Source organism: Camellia sinensis, chromosome 3, assembly GCF_055761805.1.
Source record: "Camellia sinensis isolate YWXY chromosome 3, ASM5576180v1, whole genome shotgun sequence".
Lineage (NCBI taxonomy): Eukaryota > Viridiplantae > Streptophyta > Magnoliopsida > Ericales > Theaceae > Camellia > Camellia sinensis.
Window position 1 is genome coordinate 87,731,376 of NC_138963.1, and position 18,638 is coordinate 87,750,013.

Sequence of the window (18,638 nt, forward strand, 5' to 3'; positions counted from 1 at the left end):
GATGTAGTAACCAATTCGTTTGAGTTAATAGCTTTTCCTTTATCTTTATAGCTTTTTTTAAGTATATTGAAACCTTGTGGCCATGGGTGGTTTAGAGCTTAACCACCCTGCCACAAGTTTGATTAACTAGTTGTAAATCTTTCGCTTTCATACTATTGTTGTTTATCTTGAAGCTAGGTGATAGCTTCCGTGTTGAAGTGTTGAAAAACTCTCTTTTTGATCATTTTCGAAACATGGAAATGGATATCTCATCCTTATTCCATGAACAAAAGAGGAGTTGTGAACAATTTTGGCAAGTCGTTAGGGGTGTAAAAATGGCCCGAGGCCCGTGGACGGGCTTCAAGCCCGAGATAGGCCCGACTAGGCCTAGGTCTGAGCCCAGCGCAATACCTTGGGCTTGGACTTGGGCCTTTCATTTGTGGCTCGGCCCAACCTATTAGCCCGGCTCAACCCAACAAAATTCAGGCCCTACGGTCGGCCCGGCCCAATCCATCCACTCGGCCCTCTCTCTACCAATGGTAAAATTTCAAAAAATAAAAATAAAAACAACTTGTAACTGTTAAAAAATAAAAAATATAAACAAATAAAATAAATAAAAGATTGATCTTGTAAAACCAAAAACAAAATAACACAGTAGTTAATAGTTAATAATTTGTACAATTTTCTCTAATTGAATTATAAGATTTGAAATAAAAAATTATATAATTAAATAAATGGAGCTTTTTTTTCATAAATCCTATTCTTAACTGTTTTATACCATAAAACCCACATCATTTTTTATTATTCCATTAGGTCCATTCAGTGTAGTAAGACCAAAGTATTGTCCTTCCACTTCTCCCACGTATACTCCATTCTAAAAACAAACCATTCCAATTCCATCTCTTCACTCCACAAAACACTGATTTCCAAAAAAAAAAAATCTCATCGTTGGCCCCAAAAAACTTCCAAACCATAACCCTAGATTCACATTGCCTCACCACCGTTGTCCTCCACCGTCAACTGTTGTCGGCTACTACTATTCCATTTCATCTCACCGCTACGAAGGTTTACATCGGAAGGAGTGTGGCTCGTTGTTCCGTGTTTCCCATTGATCGACTGAGTGTGGTCTGTCGGTTTCCATACCCACCTACAATGAGGAGCAAAAGTAAGCACCATCATTCCACCCTTTGTTAGTATAATGTAATCACCAATGTATATACTTACATTGCCCTATTATTATTGTTGTTTTTGGATTTGATTTTGTAATGAAATCTCTATTTTCACTCTTTGTCCATCTTGGTCATGTTGATTTTTTTGTTGAATATGAATAACATTAAGAAACAAATGCACAATTTGCATTTCTTTCCACCCTTTGTTTTTTAGTCAATGATAACATAATGTAATCACTGATGTATATATTTACATGCCGTATTATTATTGTTGTTTTTGGATTTGATTTTGTAATAAACTCCCTATTTTCACTCTTTGTCCATTTTGGTGATGTTGATTTTTTTTGTTGAATATTACATTCATTTGTTATTAATGTTGTTTGTGGTTGTGATTTTGTAATGAATTCTTTGGTTTTTTTCTCTCTGTCAATGTTGGTATTGTTGATTGTTAATGTCCATAGGACTCCCAATCTTCACCCAAAAATCTGATGGAATATGATGTAAATATTCACTTTGTGACATCAGTGACAATATTCACATTATGAACATCAATGGCAGTATTCATATTATGGTTGTCAATCCTCTTTTGGTTCAATGTGAATTCCATTATACGCAATGTTAAAATTTACATCAGATTGTCAAATATTGGTAATGACTTGTTTGTGTTAAATTGTCATGTTCTATTATTTTGTAATACATTCCTTATCTCCTCCCTTGTGTCAATGTTAGACTTGTTGGTGTTGTTGGTTGTTGATGGTCATGAAATAATTACAGTCCAAACTTTGGATGGTTGCCAACCCTGTTTTGATTACATGTGAATTCTTGTAGGCATGTTGTAAATAATAATATCATATTGTTTCACTTCTTATTGATTAACATCAATGTCAATATGCACATTCCAAACATAATGTCAAGAATTACATTCTGAACATAATGTTAATATTCACATTGTAACATTTTGAACATAATGCCAGTAATTGCATTCTGAGCATAATGTTAATGTCCATATTGTAACATTCTGAACATAATTTTAATATTCACATTTTGAACATAATGTTAATGTTCACTTTGTAACATTCACATCGAATATTCATACCATATATTTGGCTGTGAACATCCACAGTCAAATATATAATGTAATGATGTGAAGATTAACATCATGTCTACCTCGTGTTAGTTTAATAGTTATAATATGTTATTATTCCATATTTCATCTGTTATTTTCCTCCTACTTTTTAGTTGTTACCCTTGTTGGAGTTGTTGACTATGATCAAATGATTTGAACTCCCAAAATTTTGTTCATTTTTTAGACACATAAACTAATGACATGATATATGATCCATGTGAATGTTCATACAATTTATTTGATTTTTATTGTTTTATCCTATGTTGTACAGTGTTCATGTGAATATTGACATCATGGTTTTGCTCAATGCAACCATGGTCACATCATTCAAACTTTGGATGGTTGTCAACCCTATTTTGGTTACATGTGAATTCTTGTAGGCATGTTAAATAATAACATCTTATTGTTTTACTCGTTATTGAGTGACATAAATGTCAATATGCACATTAATGTCAATAATTACATTCTGAACATAATGTTAATATTCACATTGTAACATCTTTTGGTTCAATATGAATTCCATTATACATAATGTCAATATTTACATCAGATTGTTATATATTGGTAATGGCTCCAAACTGATAACAATATCAACAACACAAGACCGTAACCATTATAGACATTTATGTCATGTTTTGTTTTTGCAAGTTAGTTGTTGTAATGTGTGATTGTTCTCACCTCTTTATGTCAATGTTGATTTGTCTTATGCTATCACTTCTTCATGTGAACATTTACACCAGCTATTCACATACTATTTCACCATAACCATCCCATTATTCACATGGCATATAATAATTTACACTTATTATCCCTATTCATTTGTGAACAGTAATATTAAATTTGTGTGTATTTGAACAAACAGGTCTTTCCCGTAGATTTGATGGCAAAAGAAAGAGAGAGGAATCCCTTGTCAAAGGCAAACCCGATCAAATAGCTAGTCCTGAACAAGTGAACATGACAAAGGTTAACTATCGGTCTAATATCACTGGATTGGGGAAACTATTGAAGGCTACAAAATTTACAAATGGTCAATTGAAATGCCTTAGGAAAACACCATTTTGGCCCTTATTTGATTGTTTGATCAGTAATGAAGTCGACCTCTACCATTGCATGAAATACGATGATGTCATTGTACGTATAATGTAGACATTCAAGCCATCTAGTGGGAGGTTTTACATCGGGGACAAGAGCATTCAGACTTTTAGAAGTGATGTATCACTTATGTTTGGGGTGGACTGCGGCACCAAGCTAATGGATCTCTCTTACGGTGTAAAACCAACGGTCGGCATCATACACCGAACGTGCAAGGATGTCAATCAGTTAAGTGCATCAAAAATATGTGAAATTTTGAACAAAGCATTAAAGGGCATAAAGAAACAAGGCAATGAAGAGGTTGCAAGATTAGTTTGCATGTATGCATGCGTGAAATTGTTCTTTTTCACATCCGAAGAAACAATTTGATGGACATTCTATTCATACATAGACCCATTAGACAACATGATTGAGTATGACTGGGCTGAGAGCATTTGGGCAACCCTGATGGGGTCAGTGGGCCAAGACTAGGGAAAACGAGGACGAGTCACCGAATGTGTTATGTTGTTAATGATAAATCCCATAAATCTTATTCTATATTTAATATGAATATTCACGAAGTCTGTTCACTCATGTTGTCAGCAAAACAAATGTGACACACACATCGGTACACACTGGTGGCAAGGTTGGCACGCGTATACGCTGATGTGAATATTCACAACATTATAGAATGTTAGGAACTTTCACATCAATGTGTATTGATGTAAACATTGACACCGGTGTTTTGCTCATGTTAGCACCAAAATAAACGTGGAACACACATTACTAGGCAATGGTGTGGAAGTTGACATCAATAATGTGAACATTCACATCATTGTTTATTAATGAAAAAAGTCACATTAGTAGACACTGGTGTAAACATTCACATCAGTGTGCTGCTCATGTGAACATTAACAACAGTGATTATTGATAGGAACATTCACGGTTGTGTTAAATATGCTGAAATCAACATTGATGTTTGTTATTTGTTTTAGTACTAGTTGTGTGAGCACACAACCATCTTACAACCCCGCAAGCATAATGCCATTCCGCAGTGTGTGAAGTGGGACCTCACAGCCTTACATATCAACATGAAGTCCATATCTTTCGCGAAGCTCGGTTTAAATGAGGTAAAAGTATAACAAAAAATATTGTGAACATTCACATACTGAGACAAGGAACTATGTAACCAACATAATGTTTCCAATTCCAAGTATATGGCGGCGAGCTGATGACATCCCCAATAGAAGCAAAGATGTACCATCATACCAATTTGAATGTGGAGCCAAAACATGAGGTTTTGTCGAGTGCACCACCAAAGCAAGATGAAATCAATGACGATGAAAGCAAAGACAATGAAGGCAGTGACAACAACGATGGAATTTCTGGCGATGCAATTGACCTAAATGATGTTAAAGATGACATCAACACCAGCTTTAATAACCCCAATGCTGAGAGAGGTATCATCGTAGCACAACCAAGTGAACCGGACATCGTGGATGTACTTATAAAAGAAAATAAAAAAGCTTGGGGTCTTGTACGACAATGGGAAGCAAAATACAAGCAGTTAGAAAAATCATGGGAGTTGAGGACAAGGGTGATTGCTGCACTTGAAGCCAACTTATTCGACCAATCAGGCCCATCCAATATGGACATGAAGATCAAGAATTGCATGGAGCAGAAGGATACAAAAATTTAGCGGTTGACAAAATTGGTCATCAACCTAGAATATGAAAAAAAAGATTCTTCAAAAACCTTTACAATGATCAGTCCGTCCACATTATCACGTAAATCGAAGCACAAAAGGTTCATGACAGCCTTAAGAAGTATCGCATTATAGCACTGAAAGACATTCTCAGCCCATCATCTAGGGTAAAGCGCATCAAGCAAAAGGTAAAGAGAGAGCACCGCCTAGATGACTTTCAATACCCCGACTTGCCTAGCCAAAAGAAAATGAAAGAGGGAGCTGAAGAGCAATCCCATACAGTCCACATTGTACAAGATTTAGACAAACATCCACAAACAAAGCACCCAACAAAATAAAAGAAGTTAACATTGACCAACAAACTGAAGGCTTTGGCCAACATGAGCAAACTCAACCAGTAGAAGGTCCAAAATTTGCACAAGAACGGCGGTGATGAGTAAGTGATTATACATATTCAGATTGAATTCTTTTTGTAATGATGTTAAGCTTCACATATGTGCTTAATAGATTAAATCATTTTATAATTGTGCAATGTTAACATTCACATTTTCTGTAATCACAATGCACAGGTTGCTTTTGTGGTGAGGGGACTCAAAGTCTAGAAACGTGTATTTGATGACATCATACACATCATCAAGGAAGAATCAATACACAACAACGTATGACACTCATAAATGTGTACAAAAAACACACACACACACAGATTGTAAAGACACTAGAAATAATGTACTGCCACTCTTCTGTTTGTGCAGGTGATAGATGCATATGGTGAAATACTACTCGAACTACAAGAGTTGGTCAACCCAATTTTGGAGGATTCGGCATTCATCTTTACAAGCACATATTTGGTAACAACTAGACTATTGGTTTGCTTATGTTTGATGTTGATAAGAATGTTCACATGAACATTATTTGATTTGCATGTTGAATAGATGTGAATGTTCATCTGAACATTATATGCTTATATTATTGACTTAAATGCTAGACAAATGTGCATGTTAACAACAACATTATATGACTGATTGAGAAGTTAACATGTGTGAACATTCACACCTGTAATACATTATAGGACTGCTTAACAAATTAACAAATGTGAACATTCACATCATTCACAGTGAACATTGATATAAATACTTAGTACATCATTATATGCCCATTGTATGCAAAACGTTATGCAAGAGTAACCCCCCACAAGAGAAATAAACTGATTGATGTCCATATCAATGACTATCAAGGCCAGAGATACTTCATCGTCCCAATACACAACGACTTCCATTGGACGATTATTGTCTACGACGTCAAAGACAATCTATGGAGGCATTATAACTCACTACGACCAAGACCCGGCATACATGACCCATATATTGACAAAGCATAAATAATCGTAAGTGGCTGACACATATAATACTTGTCATGATGTGTAATATTTGAACTTGGACGTATGCACTATGTTGCTTTGTGCCTAATATGAAATTTCATTGTTTCCTCCATGGCAGAGGGACTACATCGAGGCAGTGGTGCGCAACATCGGACCGTCATCACCACTATGGACAAAATTATCAGGCTAAAATCCATCGCAACCAATCATATCAGTAGACGTTTGTCCTCAACAAGCATCCGAATCGTAAGCCTCAAATCAATTTATACACATCTTCCACAACCATTATACACACCTAAATTTCAAAATCTAACAATAACAACTTTACATTTTCAGGGTGGATTGTGGGCCCGCAGTGTGTTACATCATGAGGGCGCATGTATACCGTGAGGAAATTGTTGACAGCTTTAATCGCTTTAAATGGTGTCAAATAAGAGACTCATTAGTACACCTTTTTCTAAATCACAGAAAGACAGTGCAATGTGAAAACCTATAGTGGGGGGTGTCCACCTATAACTGTTATCCAAAACTATTATCAACATTTAAGACAATTTAGTATTAATAGATTTGACATATTGGAGCAGACTAGCTTGATTGTAAATCAATTCTATATCACTATTTGTACTGCTATTTTTCATTTAATATATTTATATGCATTTTGAGGCCTATTTCATGTTGATCATTCATATTGAGATTGTATTTTATTTTTTTTTAACATATGACATGATGTGAATTTCTACATCATGGAAGGATCATACACATTCTTATGTTTAAAGCCCTACTACATGGATGTGAATATTACTTAAAGTGTTATTGTAACACAATATGACATGTGTGAATATGATATTTCTTAACATATAAATCAATATTGACAGCAAATAATTTGATCATGTGAATATTCTGATAATGTGAATATTCACATCGTAACTTTTGATGATGTGAATAGCAACAACGATGTCAATATTCACACCACGCCCATGCATGCATCATAATATACATAAGAACATCTTATTTTTGCTAACAAAAAGCACTCACAATTAAATTTCGTAATACATATCTGAATATTCACATATTTTGATTTGATGATATGAATAGTTACAGTGATGTAAATATTCATGTCATTTACTTTGATGCTATTAATGGTAACAAGAATGTGTATATTCACACCACAATAATGTTAAAAAGTTTAACCCATGCGCAAGTATTCACATAATATGATTATCTTATACAAGTGTGAATGTTCACATCATGTATTCATCCTTAACACACCAACAAAAATGTCAGTTTGCAACTCAAAAAAAAAAAAAAAAAAAACACAAATCAAATACTAATGCATTATTAGGTTTGCCAATGCATTATTATGTTTACCAACACAACGTAATCTTATTGCAACACAATGTTTGCCAACATAACACAATCTTATTTCAAAAATCAATATAAGAATCTCATGTAAAACATAATGTTGAAATGAAAAAATGTAGACCTTATATCGGCTCCTTGCATGATTTTCGATTGTGGCTTCCCAACTTATCACATCTCCCTGCAGCTCGACTTTTCGTGCTCCTTTCGAATACGACTAGCCCTATAGTTCGGACTCCCGCGGTTCTGAATTTGATTTCATAAGTGTAATGTGAAATAGTGAAAACATAAAAAGAGTCCAAATCTGGTAATTCTTTTGGAAAATCGATATTTGAATCAAATGCCAAAAATGGACTATTTTGCCAGATTTCAGAGTCACCACCTAAATATTTATGAGAAATTTAACAAATCCAAGACTCGTGCCAAAGGCTATTAGTCTATCATCACTAAAGTGTCTCAACTCGGGAACTTAGGTACGAGAGGGGAAAGCCATGAATTGAACACCCCACTTGCCTGATCAAAGATCGGCCTCTACTAATTATGATGTGATTTTTATTTATATTATATGCTCTTGTTCTGATTTATTAGCTATTTTACTATGTGATGCACACAAGGTATAGACTAATTTGTAAGAATTGGAACATTTGATTTCATGTTTAATTTGAAATTGTTTTGTGAATTTGCCACTTGAAAAAGTGAGCTTAAAATGGACATTTAATCAAATTATCCCAATTCAAACAACTAGCCTTCATCCGCAGGCATTCAAATAGTTATATCATTTAAGCAATTAGCCTTGTGGTATTCATGCTTATCATGGAAACAATCACACGCATGCGGTTATGCTAAAGTAATAAGTGTTCACCTAGTGCTCCAAGGCAAGCCAAAAGAAATAAAAAAGTTAGAAAAAATGCATGATCCTACAGATGCAAAATGACTAATGCAACATATGCAATATGCCATCTTAAATAGGCTCGGCTATTAACATGACATGTGAATTAATTTGATAGCATGCAGTAACGCACGTATTCAACGAAGTAATAAACGGCAATGCTTGTTAGAATGATGAACCAAGCCTCGATGCATGCAAGACAATGGATGCAACGTATAAGAATGCTAATTTGAAAAATGATGTTCTATTCTAATCATTGTAAATAATAAAGTAAAAGGAAAAAAGACGTGGGGTTAGAAGACATACAACTTATTACATTTTCCCCTCGCACAAGAGGGTGCGAATCAATGTCCGAGAGTCCGAATTAAACTAACTATTATAAAACTGAATGAATGAATAAGTAACTAACTAGCTAAGCTAATCTATTACAACAAAATAAACTACGAATGAATAAGTAACTAACTAGCTAAGCTCTAATTAACTAACTAGCTAATCTATTACAACAAAATAAACTAACCATCTAACGAAACATTGCTATAACAATATTAATTATGACAATCAATAATTAATTATAATACTAATTCAAATGACCATGAGGCACGACGATTGCATATGCGATGCCTAGAAGTTCCTCTGTCTACCCAGTTACTCTGTTCCACCCCAGTCACTACCCTCTACTTCTGCAAAACACATTGTCTTACCAAACATTGATGGCCGGCCAGCTCCCAATGAAGCCCGGCCGGGCCCAAATAAGGCCGGTCGTGCCTTAATTGTATGCAAAACTCTGTTTTTGTGTTCTGAGGTGAAAACAGTGCAGACAGAATTATTCTAAACTTTGTTTGTCCCTTCTACTCTTCTCTCTTATGGTAAGCCTTAAGAGAAAAATAAATTCATTTCCAAAACCATCAATGAGCAAATTGATTGCTTGATGAGTTAGGGCATGATTTTGGACAAAAATTAATGAATATAATGAATCAATAACTACCCCTCCTTCTTATCATAGAATGGACTCAAAGAGGGAGGTAAAAACGATTCAAGGTTCATCAAAACATCATGAATTGATGTAAGACAACCCTTGACACAATGGACTCGGCATAACGTCCGGCCGAACCCAAGTAAGATACTTCATTTTCTTTATGTGGGTCGGTTCATTTTAGCAATTTTCTTAGTCCATTTGTCCAAAGTGATGATTACGCCTACTAAACGAGAAGAAATGTCAAATGAGAGGTGATCCTAAACATGAAAGAGAGACCATACCGTTGACGATGAACCTCCGTAGAGATTAAGTCATTGAGCATAGGTCTCATTTTCATGCTTTGAATAACCATCAATCGGTTGAAATAACTCTCAAACAAAAGAAAAGAAGAAAAGAGAGTGGTTACAGAAATGAACACATGAATTTGATTATTACAATGAGACTCTTGATATAAAAATTAACCAAGGAAAACCTATCAAAGGATGGGTAACACAACACAACAAGCTAGATATGAAGACTTACAACATAACAAGCTATATATTCAAAGCATACACTAATTAAATAAATTAAGATAGCCCTAAAACAACCCTTAATATGCTAAAAATAGTGGCTAAAATCAAGAGAAGGTAGGTAAAAAGAGTAGAGGAAAAGTTATGGAACAAAGCCTAAGGAGGGGTGGCTAACCCCTTCGTTTTTTGCAATTTTAAATCACATATTTCAGTCTCAAAAACAGTCTAAGAATAGTCCCAAAACAACCCAAAAACAATGGCTAAAAGTGTGTTTAAAGAGCACAAAAAGATAGACAAAAGCAAGAGATATAAAGTTGGTAAGCAAGATCAAGGAGAGGTGGCTAACCCCTCCACTTTTGAGACTTTTAAACCATGTTTTTCAGCCCTTTTAAACTCTAAAAATCAGTATGAAAACCAAATAAAATAAATTGAAAACGAAGGGTATCAGCTATGGGATAAGGTGCAAGAAAGAGTGTTAAGCCTCTCTACATTTGGTAGCTCTTCAACCCCAAGTTCCAACACTTGAAATAGGTCCAAAATAGCAGGGAAACACAAGAAAAAGATTGAAATGAAAGCAAGAAAAAAAAGGGACAAGCTTATACCTTTTGAAGAGAGCAAGCTTTGGTTGTTGACCAAACTTGATTCCATACACCCTCAAGTTTACGAAATATGGTTTGAAACTCTAGCAAAAAGCTTTAAGAACAAGCTCCAATGGTGTATGAATTGTGTATGTATAGCTAAAGAAGGTTTGAAGGTCAAGAAAGCTTTTGTAAAGAAGTTATGTCTAAGCTTCTACAAATATCTTCTAGAACAATTCTCTAACCTTTAGGTTCTAAAAATATGCCTTGAATTCTCTACAAGAAAGCTTCAAATCCAAGCTTTAATGGTGTATGGAGGGTGAAAGTTAATTTGAAGAACAAAAGAAGCTTGAAGGTTCAAGAGCTCTCATCAATGCCTAAGCCCTTTGGAAAGTTTTTCTAACCCTTAATATTTGAAGTAGGAGGTCCTATTTATAGAATTTGAGCAAAAATGGTCAAAAATATCTTCAAACAAAGATATTTGTTCAATTCCCTCCAGCTTTCTGTCTGGTGCCATTAAGACCCGGCCAGGCTCGAAAACCCTTGGCTGGGCCTAAAAAGCATCCCAGGGAAATTTCTCATTGAGGCCCAGCCAGGCCTCAATTAGGGACGGCCGGTTCTAAATGGACCAGGCTGGGTCTAAAAATCTACACTTCAGGCCTGATTTCAAACGGTCATATCTCCCTCATCCAGACTCGATTTTAGGTGATTCTTAAGTCTAAATTGAAGCCTCGAAAGTCTAATTTTCAATGGTGGTAGCCTCACATCTAAATTCTAAGTATGCAAAGAGATACGACTATTTTAGTCAAGACTGTTCATTTCGATCCTAACGGATTGATGCCCAACTTCTTCCCCAACTAGTTTTCTTCCCTCCCTTCTTATTTCCTTCAACTCTAAACCTATAACTAAGATGTTTTAAAATATTTTTTAAAGAGTTCACTTCCCTTTCATTTATTTCCACTTTGTCCTTATTCGGTTTACCCAAAAATGCAATGTTTTAAACGAAATGCGAGCCTCAGAACATCGTAAAAGCATTTGGAATTTTTTTTTGAAAAAGAGGGTTTTAAGGTCTAAAATAGTTTGGCCAAAATGGGGTGCAAGGTTTGGGATTAGAGCTTGAATCCAAATTTTTTCATTGAGAATTCAAAAGATTGCATAGTAAAAAACTTTCATCATTGTGTGTTTAGAATAAAGCGCCCAAGTCCTAAGGGCGGTCAAAAATGGAGTCTATACACTCCCGCACCTTATTTGCTTCAATTTCTCACCCCTTGACGGGATTCTATTCTTTTTCAGCCTGCCCGGTGATTTTTTCACAGTTAATGGGTATACAGTGAAGTCCATGGGATCAAAAGATAGCTTTTCCACCGACGGTATAGGGAATATGACACCCGAATAGGCTACAAGATACGTCTTTACATGAAAGTAATGTTTCACACAATCATTGAGATTGTAGCGGGTCTTCTAAATACCAATAACAACATGGTTATATGGGAATCCGTTGATTTGCCATTTGAAGCAAGAACACGTACACCTTGCAATATCAACCATAACAGATGGTATAGAATGAACCTCAAACACATCCTCATTGGCTTTGCTCACCTGCCAAGACCTATTGTCATTGAACGAATCAAGAAGCATTGTTTCAAATGTAGGACAAATAAGCTCATTCCACTTGTTTGCTTGGTCACATCTCGCAGACATTTGCCACATCAACTGAGTACGAATTGTGTCCACCATTTGAGTGATAGGAAGATTGCGTGCTTCTTTAATCCAATTATTAAATGACTCTGCTGCATTGGATGTCATCTCCCCATAATGCATGCCCCTACATAACATCATAAACATTGTACAATATTGAATTAAATTTCTTCGAAATTGAATATGAAATTTCACATCATCACAAAACATAATTGAAATTTCATATCGCTACCATTCTAAACTTGACAAATAGAATACATCAGGAAGCTACTATTACCTAAAATATGAATTCGCCCAGTGCTCAGGTGCCAACTCTTTGAAAAAACTATGAGCTCGTTGCTTACCCTCCTCTTTTAATTTCTCAAGCTTTTCATGGAACCCTACCATAGTTAGCTCGTAAGCATAGTCACCCAAACTACTAACGAGGTGGTCCCTAAATGCATTATCAATTCCCTTTACCCGGTCTCTCAAATTGTTCTTCAAGTGTTGTAAGTAATAACCTTGGTGAGCCGATGGGAACACCTTCGACATCGCTTCTAACAGACCAAGATTACGGTTCGAAATAAAAGTAATTTGACGCTTACCATTAATAACTTTCCCAAGTTTGTGCAAGAACCACAACCAATTGGTCGTGGTCTCTGAATCAACAATCGCAAATGTAACAAGAAATAGACCTACAACACAACACTATTAAACAACTGTACACAATATTCCAATGTGAATAGTAACACAAGTAGTTTACAAAAACACTAAGCAAACAGGTCATGTGAATGTTTACACTATGTAATAGTCTGTCATATATCCACACTATGCCGCTCAATGTGAATATTTACATGGATACATAGCTAAAAAAAATACTAACCATTGTTTCCATCTTTTGCCATTGTTGCAAGTAGCTGACTTTTGTACTTTCCTTTGAGGAATGTTCCATCAAAGAATAATAAAGGCCGACAAGAATTGTACCAAAAAATACACACAACGAATGATACAAAGAAACGACAAAACTGTTGACTACTTGCGTGATAGTCAATATTGACATAACTTCCCAGATTGTAACGCATCACAGTAGCTAAATACCACCGCAACTGGTCAAACGATAATAAGTGATTTTCATTAATAACAGCCTTTGCTTTCTCTACGCCCAACCATACCACGTAGTAACTCACATCTAGCCCATAATCTCTCTTCAAAATAGTCATCACGTCACAAGGCTGAGTTAACGGCTTGTCCTTCACAATTTTAGATATAGTACTCAACACCAAATCAGAACTAACTCTTGAATTCTTCGATGTTCGGACATCCGTACCACAACTATGCATATCACTGAACCTCTTGATGTAAAAAAAACCATTTTCTCGTTGTGTTTAGTTTTGTTTAATCTTGTGTTGATCTTTTCTTGATTTCATTTTGAAGGTTAAGAGTCGGCACCTAGATATCTGCATAGATTGTCTATTCCCTGTGAGCCTTTGGATGCATGTATTGATGTGTCTACTCCATTAGGAGAAATTGTAGTGTTGGGAAATGTCTATAGATCTTGTGAGATAAACTTGGATGGTAGGATTGTTCTAGTGGATTTGATTTCCTTAGAGATGCAGGATTTTGACGTGATTTTGGGAATGGATTTGTTAATAAAGCATCATGCCTCTGTTGGTCGTTTTAGAAAGAGGGTAGTTTTTATTATGCTGTGATGAATTTTTCTTTCAGGGAGATAGGAAAGGGTCTTCTATTTGTTTTATTTCTTCCCTTCAAGCTAATCGAATGTTAAGAAAATGGTGGCATGGTTATTTGGCTTGTGTGGTGAGTACCGAACAACTAGAGTAGAGGTTAGAGGAGTTGCCTGTAATGAGAAAATTTATTGATGTTTGTTTAGAGGATCTACTTGGTTTTCCTCCAGATAGTGAGTTAGAATTTTCCATTAGCTTGGTCCTTGACACAACACTTATTTCTAAAGTGCCCTATAGAACGACACCAATGAAGTTGAGGGAGTTACAAACTCAGTTACAGGAGTTGCTAGACAAAGGTTTTATTAGGCCTAGTGTCTCACTTTGGGAAGCACCTGTGTTGTTTGTGAAGAAGAATGATGGGTTTATGAGATTGTGTATTGATTATAAAGAATTGAACAAAGTCACAGTGAATAATAGGTATCATTTGCCACGCATTGATGACCTATTTGACCAGTTGCAAGGAGCTCAAGTATTCTCTAAGATTGACCTAAGGTCAGGCTATCACCAATTGAAGGTAAGGGATGAGGATGTTTCTAAGACTGCTTTTAGAACCAGTTATGGGCATTATGAGTTTTTGGTGATGCCTTTTGGTCTCATAAATGGACCAGCCACATTCATGGATTTAATGAACAGAGTATTTAAACCCCAGCTGGATAAATTTGTGGTAGTGTTTATTGATGACATCCTAATTTATTCGAGGAGTAAGGAGAAGCATGAGCAGCATTTGATGGTAGTACTATAGACCCTTAGGGAGAAGAGACTGTATGCGAAATTTAAGAAGTGTGAATTCTAGTTGAGTAGTGTATCCTTTTTGGGTCATGTGGTGAGTAAAGATAGGGTATCTATGGATAGCACGAAAGTGGCAGCAATTGTTGATTGGCCACGACCTACTTCTGTGACAAAGGTATGTAGCTTTTTAAGGCTTGCTGGATATTACAGACGGTTTGTGGAAGGGTTCTCCCGTATTGTTTTGCCACTTACCAATCTCACCAGGAAAGGGATAAAGTTTGAGTGGAATGATGATTGTGAGCATAGCTTCCAAGAGTTTAAACAGAGATTGACATCAGCTCCAATCCTTGCCTTACCGACAGATGGAGGTGGTTTTGTGATTTATAGTGATGCTTCACGACAGGGTTTAGGATGTATGCTTATGCAACATGGGAAGGTGATTGCTTATGCGTCACGATAGTTGAAAATACATGAGAGAAATTATCCTACGCACGACTTGGAGTTAGCAGCAGTGATTTTCGCTCTTAAGATCTGGCGGCATTATTTGTATGGAGAGTCATATGAGATTTACACTGATCATAGGGGTTTGAATTATATTTTCACACAAAATGAACTAAATTTGAGGCAAAGAAGATGGCTTGAGTTGCTAAAAGATTACGATGTGAATATTTTGTATCATTCGAGGAAGGCAAATGTGGTGACAGATGCCTTGAGTAGGAAGGTCACAGTTGGAGATGTAGCTGCTTTACCTATTGAGAGTTGTTTGGTGGAAGACATGAGACATTTGAGGCTTGAGGTTGTTACGCCTGTTGATAGGGCTTATTGTAGTCAATTAACAGTTCAGCCGACCTTGAGAGAACGGATTCGTTTAGCTCAGGCAATTGACCCCCAATGTAAGCATATTAAAGGAGAGATGACAGAGGGTAAGCATGTAGACTTTGTGGTTAGTGATGATGGGTTGCTTAGATTCCGTAGCCGAATTTGTGCTTTTGCTGGTGGTGATTCGAAGAAAGAGATTATGACAGAGGCACATAGTTCTAGTTACAACATTCATCTTGGAAGCACTAAGATGTATCGGGATCTTTATGAACATTTTTGGTGGAATGGTATGAATGGAGATATTGCAGAATTTGTAGCTTAATGTTTGGTGTGTCAACAGGTTAAAGTTGAATATCAGAAACCCATGGGGAAACTACAACCCTTACCTATACTAGAGTGGAAGTGAGATCATGTTACCATGGATTTTGTGTGCGGATTACCTCGTACTAGTAGTAATCACGATGCAGTTTGGGTAGTTATGGATAGATTAACCAAGTCAGCACATTTTATTGCAGTTCAAATGAACTATTCTCTAGCTCGATTTGCACAGTTGTATGTGAAGGAGATTGTTAGATTGCATGGTGCACTTGTGTCAATAGTGTCAGATCGGGACCCTTGTTTTATGTCTAAGTTTTGGGGTGCATTACAGTCAGCTATGGGTACTCGGTTAAATTTTAGTTCAGCTTATCACCCTTAGACAGATAGGCAATCGGAAATGACTATTCAAACCCTTGAGGATATGTTGAGGGCTTGTGCTTTGGAGTGGAAAGGTAATTGGGATGATTATTTGCCACTCATGGAGTTTGTGTATAATAATAGTTATCATTCTAGTTTGGGAGTAGCTCCTTATGAGGCTTTGTATGGGAGGAAGTGTGGGTCTCCTTTGTGTTGGTATGAGTTTGGTGAGAGGCAAATGTTAGGACCTGATTTGGTGGAGGATGCTACACAGAAAATTATCATCATCAGAGAGAGATTATTAACTACTCAGAGTAGACAAAAAAGTTATGCTGATCATCGTAGGAGAGATTTAGAGTTTCATGTGGGGGATACGGTATTCTTGAAAGTATCACCATGGAAAGGAGTCATCAGGTTTGGAAAGAAAAGAAAGTTGAGTCCTAGATACATTGGTCCATTTGAGGTATTGGAGAAGGTTGGTGAGGTTGCGTACCGTGTTGTTCTACCCCCTAGGTTGGCAGGAGTGCATAATGTGTTCCACGTGTCTATGTTAAGGAAATATGTGCATAGTCCATCGCATATGATAGATTATGAGCCGCTTCAAATTAGAGAGGATTTTTTGTATGAGGAGATGCCTGTTCAGATTTTGGATTCGAAAGAGAAAATGTTACGTACAAAGGCCATTAAATTGGTTAAGGTACTGTGGTGTAATCATCTAGTTGAAGATGCGACTTGGGAACGCGATGACGAAATGCGCAAGAAGTACCCACATTTATTTTCATGATTTACGCAGGTTAGTTTCGATGACAAAACTTTTCTTTTAGGGGGGGAGAATGTGAGAACCCGAATATAAAAATTACGTAAATAATTAAATAATAATAATATTACAATCTCAAATATTTTGATGGTGAATCCTAAAGTGCAAATTAAATATTTGGAGGATTGTTTAATTAATTTTAAACTATAAATAAATTTTTTATGGAAGTCCACAATTTTAAAGACTATTGATAATAATCTTAATAATAGTAACAATAATAATAATATAGTTAGTAAGGGGTCATTTTGAAAATTTATTATAGGAGGATAAAACCCTAATGGTGAGATATTAATTCTTTTCTAAACAACCCTAACAGCAGCCGTGAGATATAGAGAAAAAAGAAAGGAAGATGTCTTTTGTGAAAGAAATTAAAGAAGGAAAAAGAAATTGTGCAGGTAAATATTTTTATATATAAGCATGTATGTTGTTTTCTTTAATTAAGACCATGGTAATCATTGAGTTGCTGAAGTCATTGTTTTGTGTGGATGATGGATGGTGGTGTGAAGCTAGGGGTTGGTGATGGAAAGTTTTGGGTTACAATGGTGGATGGAAATTTTGATCCAGAACCAAAAACTTTAAAAATCAAGAAACCATATCAAACAAATGAATTTTGAACTGAAATTTTTATAGTAGATTAATTACATATTGAATTGCATATATGGATTTTTTCATAATTTTTGGGAGTCAAAATCCATATAAACTGATGCGTTCAAATCTGTCCAGAAAACTGGCTTAAAACAGTAAGTTCGGGAGTGTTGTTCTCTTTGGGTATAAATTCGAAAATGATCAAATCAGCGTCATTAGAACCGGTTACGAGTCTGGTTTCTTAAATTTTTGTCCTTGCATTGATTGCTCGTATATACTAAGAGAACCGTCAATTTCTTTAAAGTGCTGCAAAAAACAACATGTTTGGATATAATAAATTGTAGATAGTTATTTTGATAAGAAAATCAAGTGAAACCAATTGGGTTGGAAACTTAGGATATATTAGTTGATATCTGGAGGGTTTTGGAATTTTTTCGAATAGCATGGAGTGGGTTTTTAATTTTCAAAGTTAGCGAATAGATTGGGAAAATTTGTTTAAAACTCTGTTTTATCTTAAAGTTACTTTTAGTTAAGTTTCGGTCGGAACCCATGTCTTGGGTAATTTTAGACCTTGAAGAACATGAACTTAGGTATTATTTAAGAGTAACAGTGAGTGGGGTTAAGCTGTGTTAGTGCGCTTTAGTGTGGGATACTTAGTTTATTATTCTCTTTAGTATTTTTAAATTAGTAGTGATGTATAGTCTTCATACCTGGTTCAGGGCACTAGTTGGACTTTCATACTCTATTCGAGGATTATATTATTTCGTTTTTAGGTGAGTAGTTCATGCTACATATTTTTGTAAATGTTCCTCTATCCTGAACTGTTAGAAAATTAAATTGTTGTTTCAGGAC

The 18,638-nt window shown here is 35.8% G+C and overlaps 2 protein-coding genes across 2 annotated transcripts; one reads left to right on the top strand and one right to left on the bottom strand.

Moving 5' to 3' along the window:
• Positions 1 to 12,200: 12,200 nt before the first annotated feature.
• On the bottom strand, positions 12,201 to 13,756 carry LOC114296866 (uncharacterized). The gene is made up of 3 exons (XM_082918211.1): positions 13,300 to 13,756; positions 12,715 to 13,111; positions 12,201 to 12,564 (listed from the first exon to the last, which is right to left on the bottom strand). The coding sequence occupies exons 1-3, from the start codon at positions 13,754 to 13,756 to the stop codon at positions 12,201 to 12,203; spliced, it is 1,218 nt and encodes a 405-aa protein (XP_082774337.1).
• Positions 13,757 to 15,005: 1,249 nt separating this feature from the next.
• LOC145821664 (putative mitochondrial protein AtMg00860) lies at positions 15,006 to 16,115 on the top strand. The gene is made up of 2 exons (XM_082918212.1): positions 15,006 to 15,326; positions 16,050 to 16,115. Exons 1-2 carry the CDS (start codon positions 15,006 to 15,008, stop codon positions 16,113 to 16,115), a joined length of 387 nt encoding a protein of 128 aa, XP_082774338.1.
• Positions 16,116 to 18,638: the final 2,523 nt, after the last annotated feature.